The following is a 19399-nucleotide window of genomic DNA, read 5'->3' on the forward strand; positions in this document are numbered from 1 at the left end:
GTTTGCCATTGATCTCCGAACTCAAATGGTAAGTGAAGAAATGGCATCGTTGTTGGAGTTTGAGTCAGATAGAGAGCATCAAATAGATGAGGGAAGAATGGATCCGAATGACAGGCATTTTAGAATTGGAGGAGTGTTTAGGAGATGAGATTAGTTCATTGAATGGACTTTTCCATTGGTAGATGGAAGACTATGAACTCTTCCATACGTACATGTTTGGCGTCGAGGAGCCAAAAGATGAGAAAGAGGTATTCCCAACAGAGTTCGTGGAATACAGAGAAGGAAACGCGGAGATCAATGAGAGTCCCACCCATTGCTTTGAAGGAAAAGAGATAAGATACGAAGAGTCGTCCGTAGAGGCTACTAATCTTGGAGATTCAGAGATTTTGAGGAACATACTCGTGGGAGATGACTAGAACCCCGTATTGAAGGCTGCGGCATTCAGAATCTTTTTGTAGTACAAAGATGTATTTATGTGGACTTACAAGGATTTAAAAGGAGTCCCGCTGGAGATGTGTGTCCACTGCATACAGTTGGTACCCGAAGCCATACCCATGCGGAAGCACCCATACAGAATGAACAAGAACTATGCAGTCTGCATAGATGAGGAAATACAACGAATGCTGAAAGTCGACATAATAGTCAAAGTTCAAACAAGTGAGTGGGTGTCACCAATTGTGATATCCATGAAGAAGGACGGGATCCAAATTTGGATGTGTGGACTTTTGGTGCCTCAACGTAGTCACAATAAATGATCCCTTCCCAATTCCATTTACCGACACGATTCTAGAAGAAGTGGCTGGACACGATATGTATTCCTTCATGGATGGATTCTTTGGCTATAAACAAGTCTCCATTGTTGAAGAAGACAAACTAAAAACTACTTTTGTGGCGGAGGATGGAGTGTATGTGTACAACCGAACGTCCTTCGGATTTTGTAACACACTTGCCATGTTTTAGGGGATCATTTTGCACATATTTGAAAAAATGTCGGTAGGCAACATCCGAGCATTTTTGGGTGATTGGTCCATTTTCAATGGACAGGACAACCACTTGAAGGCACTCCAGGAATGTATGGAGAGGTGTCAACGGGCAAGGCTAGCATTGAGTCCAAAAAAATTTCAATTCATGGTTCCTCAAGGAAAACTACTTGGGCACATTGTTTGCAAAATAGGATTAAAGACCGATCCCAATAAAGGGTGATAGTGGAAATGGAAGCCCCAACGGAAGTATGTCTTTTCTCGGGCACATTGGGTACTATAGATGGTTTATAAAGAACTTTGCCCGAATTGCTTTGCCCGTGGACAAGTTGACACGGAAAGGAGAACCATACATCTGGACTTCCAAGAAGGAGATCACCTTCACAGAATTGAAGAATAGATTATTGAGGGCGCCCATATTGGCATATCCAAACTGGGACAAGGAGTTCCACGTCCACGTGGACACTTCAAACTTTTCCATTGGTGCAACGTTGGCGTAAACTGGGGACCATGGCCTAGATCACCCAGTGTATTTTGCAAGCCGGCTATTGTCAAAAGTTGAGAAGAATTACAACATCATTGAAAGGGAGGCTCTCAGGATGGTGTACTCGGTACAAAAGTTTAGACATTACCTATTGGGTACACCATTTACCTTTTACGTGGATCACCAGGCATTGATGTACTTGGTGAACAAATCAATTATCCAAGGTAGAATTAGCAAATGGTTGTTGCTACTACAAGAATTCACTTTCACCATCATTGTGCGACCCAGGAAGAGTCATGTCATTGTGGACCAGCTCTCCCGAATCAGGTCTAGGGAGCCACCGGAAGGGGTCAATGATGATTTTCCAAATGTAGACTTATTCAGAATTGCCATTCTTCCAAGATGGTACAAGTCTATTGGGGAGTATCTATCGACGTCTCAATTTTCAAGAGAGATGCTGCCAAGCGAATGATAGAAGCTAGTTTTAAGGAGTCAGACTTTTCAACTAAGAAATGGTCTTCTCTACAAGATGGGTCTTGATCAAGTACTACAACGATGTGTGATGGAAGAAGTGCAAAGCGTTCTAAGGGAAGCATATGAAGGTTTGACAAGTGGCCACATGGGACCCGACACAATAGCACGGAAGGTTCTACTTACTGGGTTATGGTGGCCCACACTTTACAACGATGCACGGGAATGGGTGTTGAGCTACAATACATGCCAAAGAGTTGGCAAACCACTCAAGAGGGACTTCATGCCATTAAACCCGTCCCACGCCTAAGAGTTGTTTGAATGTTGTGGACTAGACTTCGTGGTTCCATTGGCGAGCAGGGCCCGACGTTGCCGATACTTATTGGTGGCTACAAAGTATTTAACAAAGTGGGTAGGGGCATGGGCACTACCCGACAATTCTACAATCAGTACCGCTAAGTTGTTGTATGAACAAATCATCACATGGTATGGCATACCTATTTAGTTGACAAGTGATAGAGGGGGTCACTTTGTCAATCACGTGATTAGATTATTGACAACAAAATTCAAGATTTTTCATTTGTTGTCAAGTCCTTACTACCCACAAGGCAATGGCTAGACGGAAGCCACAAATAAAATTTTGGTGGCCATTATATACAAATCATGTGGCGTCGAACAAGCAGACTGGGAGGAAAAGTTGCTTTCGGCACTGTGGGCCTATCGTACCACATTCAAAGTCACAATGGGACAGATGCCATTCTAGTTGATGTTTGGCCAAGAAGTCGTCGTACCAGTCGAATTTATGGTCCCAAGTCTGTGAATTGCAATTGATAATAGACTCGGAGAGTTTACGTGAATGCCTATATCAATTGAACAAACTGGATGAACACAAATTAACAACACAATGTGCGACAGAGGTGGCACAAACCCATCGAAAGACGTGGCATGAAAAACATTTGAAAAGAACAAGGTTTCAGCTAGGACAACTCGTACTTTGGTATGATGACCGCAACAAGATAAAAACAAGAAAATTCAAGGTTAAATGGCTTGGACCGTATAAAGTGAGAGAAGTTGGCGACAATGGATCCATAAAACTATGGAGTTTGGACAAGCACGAAATTCCTGACGCCATCAATGGGTCAAAGTTAAAAATTTACCAGGAACGATAGGGAGGTGAAGTAAGGGATTATCACAAAGTAGACTTAAGTGCCGATAGCTTCCAGTAGCAAGAAATTGAAGGTGAAGGATGACCTATCACACCTCACAGTTTAGTTTGAAGGGTTGAATGGCAGTGAGTGCTAGAGATGGTGGCAAGAGATTGTAGATATAGGTTTAATCAAACAAATTTTGATACGGGCACAAGTACATTGGGCAATACAACTTCAAGTGTTTTCCATTTGGTTGTTTGAATCAATCTTAAGAACTATGATAGAAATGTACAACAAGAACAACAGAACAAGTACATTTTTGTAGAAGAAGCACCATATGACAGTCTCTTTCAAACCACGATATTTTAGTAGGGTTTTTGGCATTCTTGGCCAAGGAGGTCGCAAAGTGGAGGTCAAGAATCACAAGTTGTCACAAGAATGCAAGGAGTATTGGGTAAAATTGGTGGGCCGCGATCTCACACTAGAGGAAATGGAGTCTCTGGTGAAAGGTGCCAAGAGCCGAGGACTACAAAGAGATTTCATTCGAGAGGTCCATTGGAGATGTATTATGGATGATATTAAAAGTAAGTTGATAGGGGCAAGTAGGGCCTCAGATATTGCCCAGCCTCCGATTATATTCATGAACAACATCATGAATGGTACCATGTACGATTGGGCCACGGTCCTTGTTGACAGGATGGAAGAGTTTATGACATTACAACATCAAACATTTTTCATGCAACATCATGCTATCAGCTTGTTTTTGGAAGTAGCCCTTCATCAAGTTCCAGTGGACGACTTTGAAGTTCCACCAAGGGGGAAATTGGCGCCAAGAGAACCTCCAGTATTCTACTGCAAGCATTTAGATACGGGTGGAACCGCAGCGAGTCAGAAGAGGGCATTGCAAGGGTTGGATGCATATGGGGACACAGACAATAGAAGGTAGGAAACCACAAAGAGAAGTGGGACTGACTCTGAGGGAGAGAGTACCTCGATGGAAGTTGGTAGTGATATGGCAGTCGGAGCCTCCACATTTTTCACTCCTCCCCAGTTGCCAACTTTGGCACACTTGACAGCCACTGCCTCGCTTATTCCTTCGTTTGGCCAGAGGCATGCACCAGTTATCATGAATCCACCAATGGCCACGACAGATGTTATGACTCCATAGAATGTTTCACCAAATCCAGCTACACCAACAGCACTAGCAGTAGAGTTAGTAGAGATGCATGCGCTAGAGCCTGAACCTCAGGTTCAACTAGGTGTGATCGGCTCTGACGCTTTGTTGTTCGAGGCCCAGCCAGCCTAGATAGCACAACCAATCGAGAACGTTGAGACAACACAAGCAACACAACTCGAGAAGGTGGTAGTGATGGACAGAGCCAGTTTATTTTTGAGATAACAATTCTGACTCATTCTTATAGAGGTCGGTCCCTCCATTCAGTCTCCGAGGCATGGAGAGGTATCCCCAGGAGTAGCTGCCATATTAGAGTCATAGGAGGTGGAAGTACCATAGTCCGAGGATGCACCCGGAGAGGAGGTGGCACCGGATGTGGACATGGCTACTGTAGGAGAGGTAGAGATGGATATCGATAGGGAGTGGGTTATCGACGATGTGAGAAAAGAGGATTATGGCTGGATGAGGATAGATGCAAGGCATACATCAGAGCTATGGAGGTTTCGATGGAGAGAGGACGCATCGTTGCATATCAGGATTTGACTCGTAGGAAGGAGTTACATTTGATCTGAGCCTATATTTCGGGGGTTTGTCTTGAGCGTTTTTGCTCTTGCTTTGAGGCCAGGGGATGGCCAACAGTTGAAACACTAGAGATGTTGGCTAATTGGGCTACAGAGCCTGAGTTGGGACTGTGCAATACGGCTATGGAGAAGCTGACATAGGACATAGTGGGGGCATATAAAGGCGTCTACTATTCTCATAAGCATGTAGAGGCAGATAGGGAAGCAAAGAAGATTGCAGCGGTGAGGTCTACTACAGTCGAGATAGAAGCTAGAGAGAAGTTAACTGCTGAATTGGTTAGCCAACAGACAGCATGGGCAGCCAAGTTCGCAATGTTCTTGCGAGATAAGGAGAAGGTTGAGCAAGAATTGCAGACAGCTAAGGCCCAGGCCATGGATGCAGCACTTCTCCTGAAGGAGGCAGTGGAGGTTAACACACAGACACAGAAGGATTTATGCATCTGCATTAATCAAGTTTATGAGTTGCGCCGACAACAGGACACTTTAGGGACACAACCTCCTCCCTAGTCTATCTTGTTTCTATGTTTGTATGTTGTCTCCTAATTTTGTTAGTTAATTTGAATCGCCAGGAGACAACTTTTCTTCTTTTGGGGGGGATGATGTTGTCAGGCAAAATGGGTAGTTAGACAGTTATTGGTGCGGACATGGTTGTGTCATTTCATTGGCACTATTTCAGACAATATAAATGTCGTGAACACTTATGTATTTGGGCATCATTGTCATTGTATGAAATATCCTTGTTGTGTACGGAAAGCATTTGATAAATGAATATTATTTTGCATTGATTATATGTTTTTTGGTTGTCCACCTACAGGCTGAACAATCCTCATTTTAACAAGTGTTTCTTTGAGCGGGTGGCAAATTCCTTTCCTGAATTTCAGGGTTGGCAGGCGGATGGATGTGTATATATATAAAGGTCACCGGGAGATTGGGAGACTTTGAGGTCTCCCGTATTGGTACGGCAATTTTCCAACAATAGGAGACAGGGGTAATTGGAGACAAAAATTTCTTTTTAATATTTTATGTGGTCTAAAACTAAATACAAATTAGTAATATTGTAAAACTAAAAGACTAAAGTAAATAATAATAGTAATGTCACATTGATATAGAGTAAAATATTTTGAAACTCACATAATCACATTACTGTATCTCATAGTCATACTTGTTTTCTGAATATTGCATATGATCATCATCGTATCAGATTGATATTCACTAAGATTATCATTACATATTCAAATTTTAATTTCAAAAAAGTATAGTTTGATGATAAATAGCCAATATGCAAACAAAAATAAACAAACTTAGTACAGTAAACAAAAACCAGAAATCTATCTATTAATTGTATGTTGATGGTCTATCATCTACTCCACAAGGTTGTGATTTAATCATTTAAATTGTCATTGGTCTTAATTTTTACATTAAAAAACATTAAAATGAGGGCTAAAATGCATAAAATAATTTCATGTTATATTTTACATTTGTTTTTTATCAAGAGAGTTCAGGGAGACTTCACTTTTTGGATTAGGACACGGGGAGACTTTAAGAGAGACTTCGTTATGAAGTCTCTAACCTTTTTTAAAGTCTCCGGAGATGCAAAAAGTCTCCGAGACGTGTCTTTTAGGGGGGAGACAGGTCTCCCCATAACCATGATATATATATTATGCAGCTGGTGATTGATAACAATGTCAATTGTCAAATCATAAATGTTAATGATAACTGATAATTGATAAATAAAATGGTTAATATATTATAATTTATACGGATATCATAATAGTTGCTAGCATTACAAAGTTAAAGGACGGGACCTGGAGGGCATTGTTGAAGCTGCTGTAATAAACTTCACTTGAAAGGTTTGCTTGAATCCCATATAATTTTTACTGATATAAGATTTCCACAATCCATAAGTTATTTGATATTCTAAATTTAGACACTTTGCAAGTTTTTAAATCAAATTTTTGGATCACAGTCCATGATCCATCATCAAGATAGAGAGCTAAGAGAGACAAAAGATGATGATGGATCATGGAGTGTGATCCAATTTGTTGATTAAATTTTAAAAACTCACATGGTGTAATCCAGAAGCAATATCAAACCATTTATTTTTTGTTATTCCCTATTTGAAAATTTGAAATCAGCTGTCTCATCAGCAAAGCCATCCTATGCAAAGACTAGGTTAACTGCTAGTCAAAATTATTAATTTATTGGTGATCCAAATCCTTGAGACAAAGAAGCAAATCCAGTCTTACAGATTTACAATAACCAGTTAATTGTCCTGAGTAATCACATCTTTATCTTTCCAGTCATAAACCTCCTTTCTTGATTGACATGTCATTGAATATGAACCTCACACTTTTGCAGTCTTCATTGTTTTGGAATCGAATAAAAAACATTGGCTGGGAAGCAAATTGGTAGGAACATCAAGGTTTCAGTGGGATATCAGGGGAATGTTGGGGATGGTACGCCATCTCACTGGGCGCCCCCATAAATGAGGAGCTTCTAGGGAACATCCCCCACCTTGAGATATGTCCTGTGGCACTTCCTAAAATCTGCCCTAAAATCTGCCACAAAGGGGACAAGGAAGGGTCTTTTTCTTCCCATTCCCGGAACACTGTTTTTTTCTAAATTATAATTTTTATTTTGTGAATGCTTGTATTCTTAATTGAGGCATTTTTAGATGATTTTGAATGGTCATGAATTCACTTAGTTGGATATTGTAGGAGCTATAAAAGATTCTATTGTTGGTGAGGATCGGCTTGCTCAGTACTTACTTGCAATTCTAAACACCCGCCAAATACCTTTACATTGGAAAGACTTGGAGGGTAAACGACATGAAGATTCCACTCATACATTTTCAGAGGATCTGACAGGTGATGGACCTGAAGTCTCTCTGCATCAGAAAAAGAAAAAGAAGAATGTAAAATCACATAGAATGATTTACACAGAGGTAAATCCCAAGCCATTCCATTTACATACCTATCTTGATAGTATAACAAGAGAAGTGCTTTGTGATATTTGAATTTGCCCACAACTCTGTAATTCTGTTGCTTTAGTTTCTCTTTCGTTTTCTTTCATATTTTTTTTCTTTGTATGATAAGATTATTGTTTCTATGGGTTTTTTAAAGGCAAATGAATAATAAAAGTTGGATTAACATTAAAAGTATCTATGGATGTTAGCAAGTGGACTAAAATGGATCACATGAACTGTTGAAATGATAGCTGATGGTTTTATGAATTTAAAATTTGTCTTTTCCCACCCAAAAAAAATCATTCATAATCCCAAAGATAATTGGAGTGTAGATTTATGGATTTCTTACAATCACCATATTTCTTTGTTGGGATGCTGTCACATGTTGTGAGCAAGAGAAGTTACATATCTCATGGCATGGTCTTTCGGGCTTTTATGTATTTCATATTATAGCTTAAGTTTATATTCTTAAGCATGCAATACAAATGTTCCAATAAATTCTGGAGCACCTGATTTGCACTGTATATATTTTTCTATGCTCAATTTAAATTGTACTTTTCCAGATATATAAACAACTTAAATTCTCTAAATATTTCCATTATTCATTCTTTAATTTGAGTTGGGATTTCCTGTATGCATTTGTCAACCAGCATACTTTTAATGCTAATGACTGCAGAATCTGCTTAGTTATTCAGTCTTTGAGTTGATTTGCAAAGTTAACTATAGCTTACTAGCAGCTAGTGTAATATCTTTTAGCAAAAAATGATATATTTGTAATTGGAGTGCGGTGCTGTCTTTCCAGTCCTTGTATGTCACATGACTTTGAGGTCCTCTATAATGACCGTGTTTTTCTGTTCCATGGCTTTAGCTTTTAGGAAGTGCAAGATATGCAGCTGTGTGACCCTGTTAGAATCACTTTAAGACACAATTTCGTTCTTATTTTGATGAGAAGAATTAATCCAATAATCCCTTGTGGGGTTTCGGTTAAAGCTAAATATGAAAGGAGAAGGTTTTCCTAAGGCCATCTAGTCTTTTACCTATGCAGGTGTGCCTGACAGTACTACTCCTCTCTCCTCTTAAACCCAGCATGTGGTTGCACACTTGAAGTGCATCATAATATCACTTAGGCAATTGCATCTTTCTGATATATCCTTCAGAAATATGGAAGTGTTCTTTCATGGGAAACCAAGTAGTACCTTGCTTCTTTCAACTAATGTGAGTCTGACTATCAAGGTATCATCAATCAATGGATACTGAAAGTCTAAGATTTATCTTTACAATGAGTGATGGATTGGCCAAGTGAGATTGTTTTTTTATAACTTGACCTGGCTATCATTGGCAGCATCTATTATCATGGATGCTATGTTGAACTGGGAGATTTAAAGAGAGCTGAAAAGTTTAGCCGTCTAGTTGAAGCTAAAGATAAATGTACTTGATGGAAGTCATGCGATGCCTTGATTTTGTACACTTAAAGAAAAGTGTGCTCCTTATATTGGTGGGAAGTACTTGGAGTCAGACGAGTAGCTGAAATCTCATAAGATGCCAATTGTGGAATCTGTGTCAAACTTCAAAAAGGAGAATGACTTGTAGAGACATGAGAAGCGCGGTTGTAACTATGTTGTCCTCAATTTTGGCATCACAAAATTGAGGCAACCTTACACAATTTTCTCATGGATTCGTAGACACATCGTCTTTATTTTAACGCATTGATGAGGCATCATGAAAATAATTCATTATCACTGAATTGTTCTTTGTGCAGTCTTATCTATGTGTTCTTTTGAAGGTTTTCTGTCAAGACTATCGCTAATTGTTTGCTGGTAAAAGTTTTCCTTCTTGCACTGCAAACACTCTTTTTTTGGTGAATTTTCATGTCTTTTATTTGTTTTTCTTTGCATTGTAAATAGTTTTTGGTCTTGTTTTTGCCTTAGGTGAGTGGCCCTTGGAATTTTGCTTGATTTGAGCTAACTTAGGTCCAAATCAGGGTTGTCTAGCACAAGTTATAGGGAAAAAAATGGGGTTTTTCAAGTCAACTGCATATGTTTAATAAAAACCTCGTAAAAGTGGGTTTTTTATTGACAATTACATGACATAAAGTTATATTTAATTTTTAAAGTGGATTTTGTGGTCCCTTTTAAAATTTCAACTCATTCTAAATAAATTTGACCATAGTTTTTTATGTTCTATGAAAATAGCTTATTTCTTGACTATTTTTTATGTTACTTTATTAAAAACTATAGTTAGATATTAAATATAATTACATTAGACAACTTAAGTGTGTAGAGTGGGATTTTTATTTCATATTGCATATATCCACATGCAAAATACTTCATTAAAATCTACTCCCAATAAATTTGAAGTCCCAGCATCATTAAAAGTGTACTTTTAAAATATGGTTACATACGTTATTGTATTTAAATTTCATTTTTAATAATCAAATGCATACGTATTTTTAAATTGCCATTCAAGTGGGTTTTGAAATTCATTTGCATATCTTTATAACTTGTAAATGTAAATGTAAATTGAAGTTTTTATCCACATTAAAGTGGTGATTTTGGACCCAAATACATATGTTGATGATTAAAAATACATTGTTCCCTTTAGCTTACTCCAAAAGTGGTGATTTTGAAGCCTATTGCATATGTTTTAAAAGAAGTTTGTTAATGGCTTCTAAAATCGCATTTTCCACTAAGTCGTTTATCTATCTCTTTTAAGTGGCCTTTTTTCAAGAGATTCCATCTATCAAAACATGCAAAAACCTGTATAAAATACGTTATAAGGAGTGGCGATTTTTAGTGGAAATACATGTTTTTAAACACATGTTATTGACCTTTTAAAATGCATTGTCCTCTATAAGGGAAAAAGTGGCGAATTTTCATGCTATTATATCTATTTGATGTATGTATTTACTCTCCAAAAATGCATTATCCATTAATCACTTGAAATGGTCAACATATGGTGGTGATTTTTGGTGTCTTTACATGGGTAAGAATTCATGTTTTTGCTATCTCAAATTTTGTTTTTCTCTTTAAACATATGGTGGCGATTTTCATATCACCAATATATGTAAAGACTTTTCTAAAATGCATTTGTTTTCCGTATCCATTCAAAACAATGTTTTTTTCCCGAAATGCAGGATCTTTATTAGAAAAAGAAAGCAGTGATTTTGATACCTTGTGCATGTTTTTCCAATACGTGTGTTTGGGCAAAAACAGCCCATTTTGGGCTTGATCTCCATCGAAACACCTTGCATTCACTTGCATTTTCGCATTGAATCTATTCAAGAAAGCGTTCTAAGGTAAGGGTTTTCGATTTCCAACTTGTTTTTCATCATTTTAACAATCCAATCTATGCCCTAGACGCCATTTTTATGCCTTTGCATTTGGAGTTGCTAGGTCAAAGTTTGTTCCACATTTTGGGCATTGCATTTCTCTAACCAACTCCACACATCCAAATTCAAACCATGTTGTGTGGATTTCAAAATCTATTTAAGTCTTTGGCTGTGGACAAATCTAAAATCCTAATCTCTTGGATTTATTTCAGACTTGCTCAAGTTTTGGATAAAGACTCATTTTTCTTGTTATTGGTGGAGTTGAGGTAAATTTCCTTGGTCATTTTTCCAAAGGCATTTGAATGTTCTTGCAAATCTTTGTCATTTCCTTTGTCAGATTCGCATCTCCTTTATGTATATGAAATTGCTCCTTCTATCTTCCGTCTTCTTCTCTAAGATGCATATGCAAGGTCTCATCTTTCTTGCATATGTAGTCAGGTGTAAAATCTCGTTCTTAAAAGAAAGACAAGCTCATTTTGGGCATTGCATTTCTCTATCTAACTCCACATGTCGAAATTCAAACCATGTTGTGTGGATTTCAAAATCTATTTAAGTCTTTGGTTGTGGACAAATCTAAAATCCCAAATCTCTTGGATTTATTTCAGATTTGCTCAAGTTTTGGATAAAGACTTGTTTTTCTCGTTCTTGGTGGAGTTGAGGTGAATTTCCTTGGTCATTTTTCTAAAGGCATTTGAATGTTCTTGCAAATCTTTGTCAGATTCTTATCTCCTTTATGTATATGAAATTGCTCCTTCTATCTTCCGTCTTCTTCTCCAAGATGCATATGCAAGGTCTCATCTTTCTTGCATATGTAGTCAAGTGTAAAATCCCGTTCTTAAAAGAAAGACAAGCTCATTTTTCCCTTACATGTGAATGCAAGATAAAACCCCACCATTACGCATTTCATGCACTTCCATATGGTTGCCTTATGGTTGAAGTTTCTCCCACATGCTTACCGGATAGAGTTTTACATTTTGTACTTGTCAAAACATGAGATGCTCAATGTGTTACTCATTTTCCCCCTTGCTCACTTAATTCCAAGCTTGCTAGTCACATATGCAATTCACTCCAAAAAACTCGTTTTTTTCTATTTTACTCATATTTTAGCCATTCTAAGCATGACCCATTTGTTCATTCTCTGTCCTTAATCATTCCATCCATTTTCCCTATCTATATCTTGTTCAAAACCCATGTTTTCACACCCAAAATCTTGTTATGGGTCCTTTGCATGAAGATGTTCTTACTTTATGGGATTTTCATGTGACGGTTGTGCAGGTGCACCATTTTGCAATGTCAAGAGAACTTACTCCAGAAAAGGGCAAAGACAAAAAAAAGATGAAGTATGAATACGATCAATATCATAATTCCACTCCACCATCACAAGTAACTTACTACTGTGATGAAGTGCGGGAAATTGATATATCTCACATGAACATTGAAGATTTCCTAGCAAGAGTTGATGCTGAAGCTACTGAGAATATGACATGGATCAAGCAGAATCATATTCATTTCTTGTCTACTTTACCCTTGGCAGCACATGAGCCGGAATTCATTCTTGCATGTGCTAAACATTTTGATGCACCCTCTCGAACCATCAGAGGTTAGGATGGGAATACTATCATTAGTCTTGACCTTGAGACTATTGATCGTATTTTTTATGTTCCTCATACTCCAGTTGTTACAAACATTATAATACAAAAGGCTATGGAGCAGTGGAATGAGGATACTTCCTATTGTACCAAGTTCGTCAATGATAACGGGTTGATCACTAAGAGGCCAAACCTTGTTAGATGGCCAATAAAGGGCGTGTGCTAATGTGATTTCAAGGAGGAAATCAATGACTTCATTGCATTACTTAATCGCTTGGCAGGGCTCAAGGATTCAAACACTTTCGAACCCTAGATGTATAAATACATCTCACTCATGGTAAGGTAAAAAAAGAATGTGTGTTGGGTTGAATTAGTGAGTGATGTGAGCAGTTGGTGAACATGTTGTCTACCAGTGTGTTCAACATAACTCCTACATGGTATATATTGTTGCTGCCCTAGGTACTTTTTCTAGTTTATCAACAAAAAATGACAAATCTATAGCTCATGTGTGGGAGTACTATGAGCAGTTGCCTTTGAAGCAAAGTTGAATACACTTCCGAAGGGTTTAGGATGTCTTCCTTGGGCATTTCATGTACTTATTTGATAAAGAACTCCCAAACAAGCAAGTCTCTGATAAAGCATGGAATAAGGTAATGAATATGGTTGTTTGTTCCTTCAGTTTCCCAACTTCACCTACCTGTGAGTTTGATGCTTCAAAGGAAAGTCATACATGTTGCCAAGGTATCCTACTGATAAAATTATACTCAGAGAATTGGAAAGACAACTCATGGAGATATAGACTTATTAATCCAGTTTGCACCAGCCAGGAGTGGGGATCTCATCACGTAACCCATTGAAGATTGGTGGGTACTCATTGGATACTGTGGCTAAAGCAAAGAACATGAAATTTGAACTCCAAAGGATCACACTGAAAAGATTTGCAGCTAGGAGTTGTTTTGGCTGGAGAGGGCTACATGATAAGATGAGGAAGTAGTTCTTACACATACATCGTCTAGGAGATCTTTGGATTGATGTATGCACTGAGGTGGAGATTTGATGCATGGACTATACTCGGTTGACTGTGAAGCAGATTGTGGATCTCAACTTGGCGTCAATCCCTCCTGGATTTGAAGATGACGGTCAAATCCTAGATCCTAAATATTTTCAGCACGATGTGAAGTTACCCATACTTCGTCCGACACGGTTGTGTAAGGAAAGTACTTTAATTTGGGATTGATTTCAGTCTATTCTTGCTTACTCCAACACTTCGATGAAAAGAAGGGGTCTCAAATGCATTACAATAAAGCTTGGAAAAGACTTTGATGTTGCTGGTTCGATCGGTTTGAGATTTGAAATAAAGGGTAAAGATAAAGATGGGACATCATCATCTACATTTGAACCTCCTATTCAGAGTTTGTCCAAGTTATCTATCAAAGGAGGAAAGGATTCAAGAGTACTTTAGGTAAAGGGAATTGAAACTCAATCAATTCAAGTTGACTCAAGTGATGATGAAGCAAGGAAATCAAAGGAGCCTTAATTGCTGGATTCATGTCCTCTTGAGGTTCTTGTTGCGACTTCTCTTCCAAATTCAGCACTAGTATCAAATGATTTTCATTATTCACCCTTGGGCATGGTAATGATGTGTTTTTTGCAGAGCATCCATCTCTTGAGGATCCTATGATCATCACTTCAGCATTGCCCGTGTTCTCAGCTGCACTTGCATTAGAAACAGGGGGAGATCAGTACGATTATGAAAGTGTCATTGATCAAAGTAACGAGAATTAGAATTGGATCAGAATTGGCAAGGCTGAATCGAATCACGAATCCGCCATGAATCAGAATTGAATCGGCCATGAATTGACAAATTAAAAAAACCTTTGAAATTTAGTAACTTATTTCATAAACCTTTTATTGTTGATTCAATTCATCGATTCACAAAAAATCATTTGGCTTGAATCGAATCGCCGAATTACGTGAATCGCATGAATTGCTATGATTCTCATTACTATGTCTTTGATGCATACTCGTAAATTCCTTTTGCCACTATTCGTTCTACAACATTGCTTGATTTGATGTTAGCTCAGTTTGAGCAATTCATGACTGAAGTTACACATAGTAGCCCTATTCCTATGGCCATTCAAATCGAGGCACCTACAATAGTCACTACTGTCATGCAGAGCAATCTAGAGTTAACTATGGTGACTATTGCTTTAGTCGATGCATCTTCTTTCAACCTCCCCAGGTTGAGTACTATTACATAGAAGAAAAAGAAAGAGGAAATCTCACCTGAGGAGTCTGATAGGTAAGTGACCAAACCAAGGATTTCAAAGAATAAAAAAGCCAAGACAATTTCTCAAGTTGTGGTTGATGAATATCACAATAAGTATGCTGAAGTGGCTGAACCACTTGTGGAGAAATCTACTGAAGACATGCAACCTGCTGATTTCAGAATTACAAGAGTTGAACTCGGTAAACAAACTAGGTAGGGTTATCAAAAAGAAGCATATGAGGCCTTCAACTTCCTAACATGAAAGAATGATGAACTATGGGACAAGAAGAGAAAACTCAAAGAGGAGAATACACATCTCCTAGGGATCACTGAGGAATTGAAGAAGTCTTCTTCGGGTACTGAATCTATTCCAGATATTTGTACTGAGAAGATCAAAAGGAAAGCACAAGTTTTAGATGAATGGGCGGCCAGCATTGAATCACAAGGTTATCAACTCATTTGTGATATTTACAGGGTGCCGAGGAAGGGAAAGGAAGATGCTACTCAATTAAGTGATATTCAAGAATCATTTAAATGACAATTACAATTGTTAGACGAGGACCTTGATGCTTGGAAAAGTATGATGGAGCTTGATTTGGATCGTCTATGTGATTATGAAGTCATCTCATCTGTTGAGACGTATCGTGATTACAAGCATTTGATGATTAACATGGAACAAGTTCTGCAACAACTCATGAAGGATGCAAACGCAGTAGTAGTGAAGATTGGTGAGTAAGAACACATGATCAGCGAATGCTACAAGAAGTTTTCATGTGGAGTTATCACTGAGAATGAAGAACTCAAGAAAGAAGAGGATATTCTCACAGGGTTCACTAAAGCAATTCGCTTACAACTTGAAGTGGATCATTTCAATCGTAGTATAATGAATACATTTGCAAGCTGGAAGTGTTCACTAGATGAGCTACAAAGCAAAAAGGAAATTTCTATTAAGGAAGTTTCAAAGGCAGCCAACACATATTGAAGGATCATAATGGTTGTTGAGTACACCAGTGAGCTCGATGCCGCAATTATGCGGAACTCACTGTAGAAATTTGCAAAGATTGTTGAGACTTTGTGAATATTTCAATTTTTCATATGCTTTAAGTAGAATGGTAGTAGGAAAGCTACATGTAAAGAACATCTAAGCTGTAAATACGAGATAACATGTACCTGCATAATCAGCTCATGTAGTTAAGTTACAATCGCATTAGGCATGCAACTTTGAATAAAGTCAAAGTAGTTAGAGATAAGTCAAGGTGGTTGACATTGTTCCACTTTTCCCTCCACCTTTCTCTCTTCGTTTTTCCTATATAAAGGAGAGAGCTCATTGTAAATAATCATCTTCTGCTTTATAGGAGGTGGTCAGGCTTGTGACTAGAAAGGCTTTGTATTTCTTGTTGCAAATCTTTGAAGTGAATAAAGAAGCAAGTTTTTTCCCAAACTTTGAGTTGTGATACTTGGAGTTAATCTTTGTCTCTTACGTTGCATTGATTGATTCATCTTTGTTGCTTCTTTCCTTGTGATGCATTGGAGAATTTAGTGTTGGTTTTGAAAGACTTTGAGCTTTCAAAAACAAGATTGAATAGTTTGATAGTGGCTGCAAGTACTAAGATTTAAAGACTTTGAGCTATATTTCTTCGTATATAATTTCATATCTAAATAGTTGAGCAAAGACTTTAAGCTTTGTTAGCTGTTCCTCCTTTTGTTTCAAGAAGATTGCTTGTACAAGACTTTGGGTTCTTGCTATCAATCATACAAGTTAAGTTATAACTGCTGCCTTAAGGTTGTTCTTACATCAATTCTTAAGTCACCGGTATTACCGTAATAGTAGATTCCTTTTGTTAAATTGCAAATAGTTGTTGTTAGTATTAAGATCATTCTTGAAAATAGAGGAATTGATCTCATGAATCACCCATTTGTTATTTCCAGGTAAGTTTTTGTTGTAGGCACCTACGGTAAGAAGGGAGCCTCCCTTGTTGTTGAGAGGAGAGACTTGTCTCACTACACCATTGCCTAAAGTTCCCATTTTGTAAGTTGTGGTTACAATGGCTTACAAAATATTTAGCCAACAAACTATGCTGGAAGCATATGGAAATAGATGTGCCATTTCTCATTTTTATTCATTTGACCACCTCTGCTTTGCCATGAATTCAAGGATGAAAGGAAGGGAAGGTCTAAATGGTAACCAAGAAGCTTCCACAAATGATTTCTGTAAGTTACTCAAGAATTGAAAGTCGTGATTAGAAATAACAATGAGTGGTAGCCCAAAATTGCATTAAACGTGTTTGAAGAACAAGTTGACTTATGGAGCATCAACTATATTGGTGCAACTTTTTAGGCAAGACTTGCTGAGTAGGAAACTGTCAATTTTCACAAATCCATGCCCCTCTACGTAAACAGAACTGACATCTTCTGAGTTACAATATGAGTAAATAAAATATTTAGGCTTTTGTAAACTTTCTTGTTTATGCAGAATGTCTCTTTTAGAGGGAATAGCAAACAAACAATAAAACATAGTTTATGTGACACTTGATGAGCATTTAAGGTCATTGTTTGACAAACTCAAGTCAGAAGACAATCATCAAACATGTTACAGCTGATATCTCAGCCATGGATTACATGGAAATATGATTTAGTTTCTTGTTCATGTTCATCCTGCTCCAAACTCAATTCTCAGAGCCTGTGGAGATGAACCTTTCCTGCAATTTTAATACATAAGAATGAAATCACAATTTTCCTCCAAAAGTAGGTAAGAGTATTGAACTTGTATGGTGCAAAGTGAACTAGACCATATTTACTTGTGTATTAGTGTTGTTCATGTATGTAATACTTGAGTATTTCAGTCATGTTCATATATTTTTTTATTTTTTCTTATTGATAAATGATTTCAAAGTTCTAATTGCTTCCTCATTTGTGTAGGACCATACCATTGAAGTTAAGAAGGCTTTGATTAGAACATTTTCAGAGTTTGAGGGTAATTTAGAGAATGAAGATGACCTTGAACATCTAATTGAGACTCAGTTGATTGCTTTGCAAAAAGCTTTTAGGGTCCCTCCTAATTCGGGCGAAGTTGGACGGAATAAAGTTTCCAAGAAGTTAGTACATCTTTACAGGATAGGCAATCTTGGTCATTATATATTAGATTCGATTCCCAATGGTACATCGTCAAGGTGAGGGACTTTCTGGGATGGTAATGTAATTTACTTTGCAGAGAAATGTATTTACCAATTGCAGGCTTCTTGATTCAGAAAAAATGTTGGAGGTGACTGTATTCCACATGTTAATCTGCAATAAGGTTGACTATTTGTAATTATAAAGGCATCGGAACAACCACGGGCATTAATGTCTAATTTATCTTCAACAATAGATAAGGTCAACCAATTTATGTTGAGCATTCAATGAAATGGTGGTAGTTACATTCTATATGTAAATTAAATATGTTAGACAGTATTGAATTCATATGCCTACAAAATATGATAATTAGAGAAAAATCTGTTATTATCTTTATCCGGCACTAACTTGGGTTCTCACAATATGCCATACCCTCGGGTGAGTGTTTCCAATGATTAAGTTTATGGAATGGAACCTGTAAATGAAGCTTGGAATGCTAATGTTCCAATTTGATATTAATTTTAAAATGAGATGGCTGTAAATACTTTTTTGTCTATCGAGTCCAGCTTTAGTTGATATGATTACTAACCATTTGATCTTTGATACTTTCTTCATTGATGGAGACCAAAAAATACACAACAGGCACTATCAAGCAATGTTAGTGTTAGAGAAGCACATGATGCTACGATAACAGTGGGAGTTGATAGTAAATGCTCTTTTTCAAATTAGGAGTTTAGGAGATTGTGATTTTTGAAATGTAATGTCATTGGGGTTGGGCTGCTTGAATCTGTAAGTTATACCTCAAGCACTTAATAAAACCTGTCAACAATTGCTGTCCCCAAAAAGTTATTCTTAAAGGAAGAAACATATATCATCAGTGTTCTTTTTTCAAATCTCATGTTTGTGAAGTTGCAGAAGAAAACACGCCTTAGAATTGGTTGTGGCTTTGAGAGTAATCATCAATAATTTCTGAAAGTGTTATTCAGTATCATTTAACAAGGCAGCTATTTTTTGGGAGTGATTTTCACAACAAATTTTCATCTCATGATCATAATGTAATTAGGCTTAAATTAGTTTGTAGAGCTTTTGAAACCTAACATGTAATTTGATGTTATATTTACTTACGCCACTCTACATACTACTAAGTATTGTTTTTTATTAAAATCAGCAGCCAATCACAGCCTGAAGGCATCAAATAGAACGACGACACAAAATCAGGGATGTTGGCTTTTACATGTAGAGGCCATTGACAACTTATTAACAACATATGAACAGAAGTGCTGTCAAAAACAAAATACA

General features: G+C 37.5%; 1 protein-coding gene across 4 annotated transcripts in view; it reads left to right on the plus strand.

Moving 5' to 3' along the window:
- LOC149542284 (P-loop containing nucleoside triphosphate hydrolases superfamily protein) overlaps window positions 1–18644 on the plus strand; it is a 243515-nt gene extending 224871 nt beyond the window's left edge. For all 4 annotated transcript variants that reach the window (XM_089797271.1, XM_089797272.1, XM_089797273.1 and 1 more), the window contains 2 exons: window positions 7556–7782; window positions 17909–18644. In XM_089797271.1, coding sequence (XP_089653397.1) covers window positions 7556–7782; window positions 17909–18163 — 482 coding nt within the window. In that variant the 3' untranslated portion in view covers window positions 18164–18644. The remainder of the gene's footprint in view (window positions 1–7555; window positions 7783–17908) is intronic.
- The last annotated feature ends 755 nt before the right edge of the window (window positions 18645–19399 follow it).

Source organism: Cupressus sempervirens, chromosome 8, assembly GCF_028749045.1.
Source record: "Cupressus sempervirens isolate cs-2001-9-10 chromosome 8, ASM2874904v1, whole genome shotgun sequence".
NCBI lineage: Eukaryota > Viridiplantae > Streptophyta > Pinopsida > Cupressales > Cupressaceae > Cupressus > Cupressus sempervirens.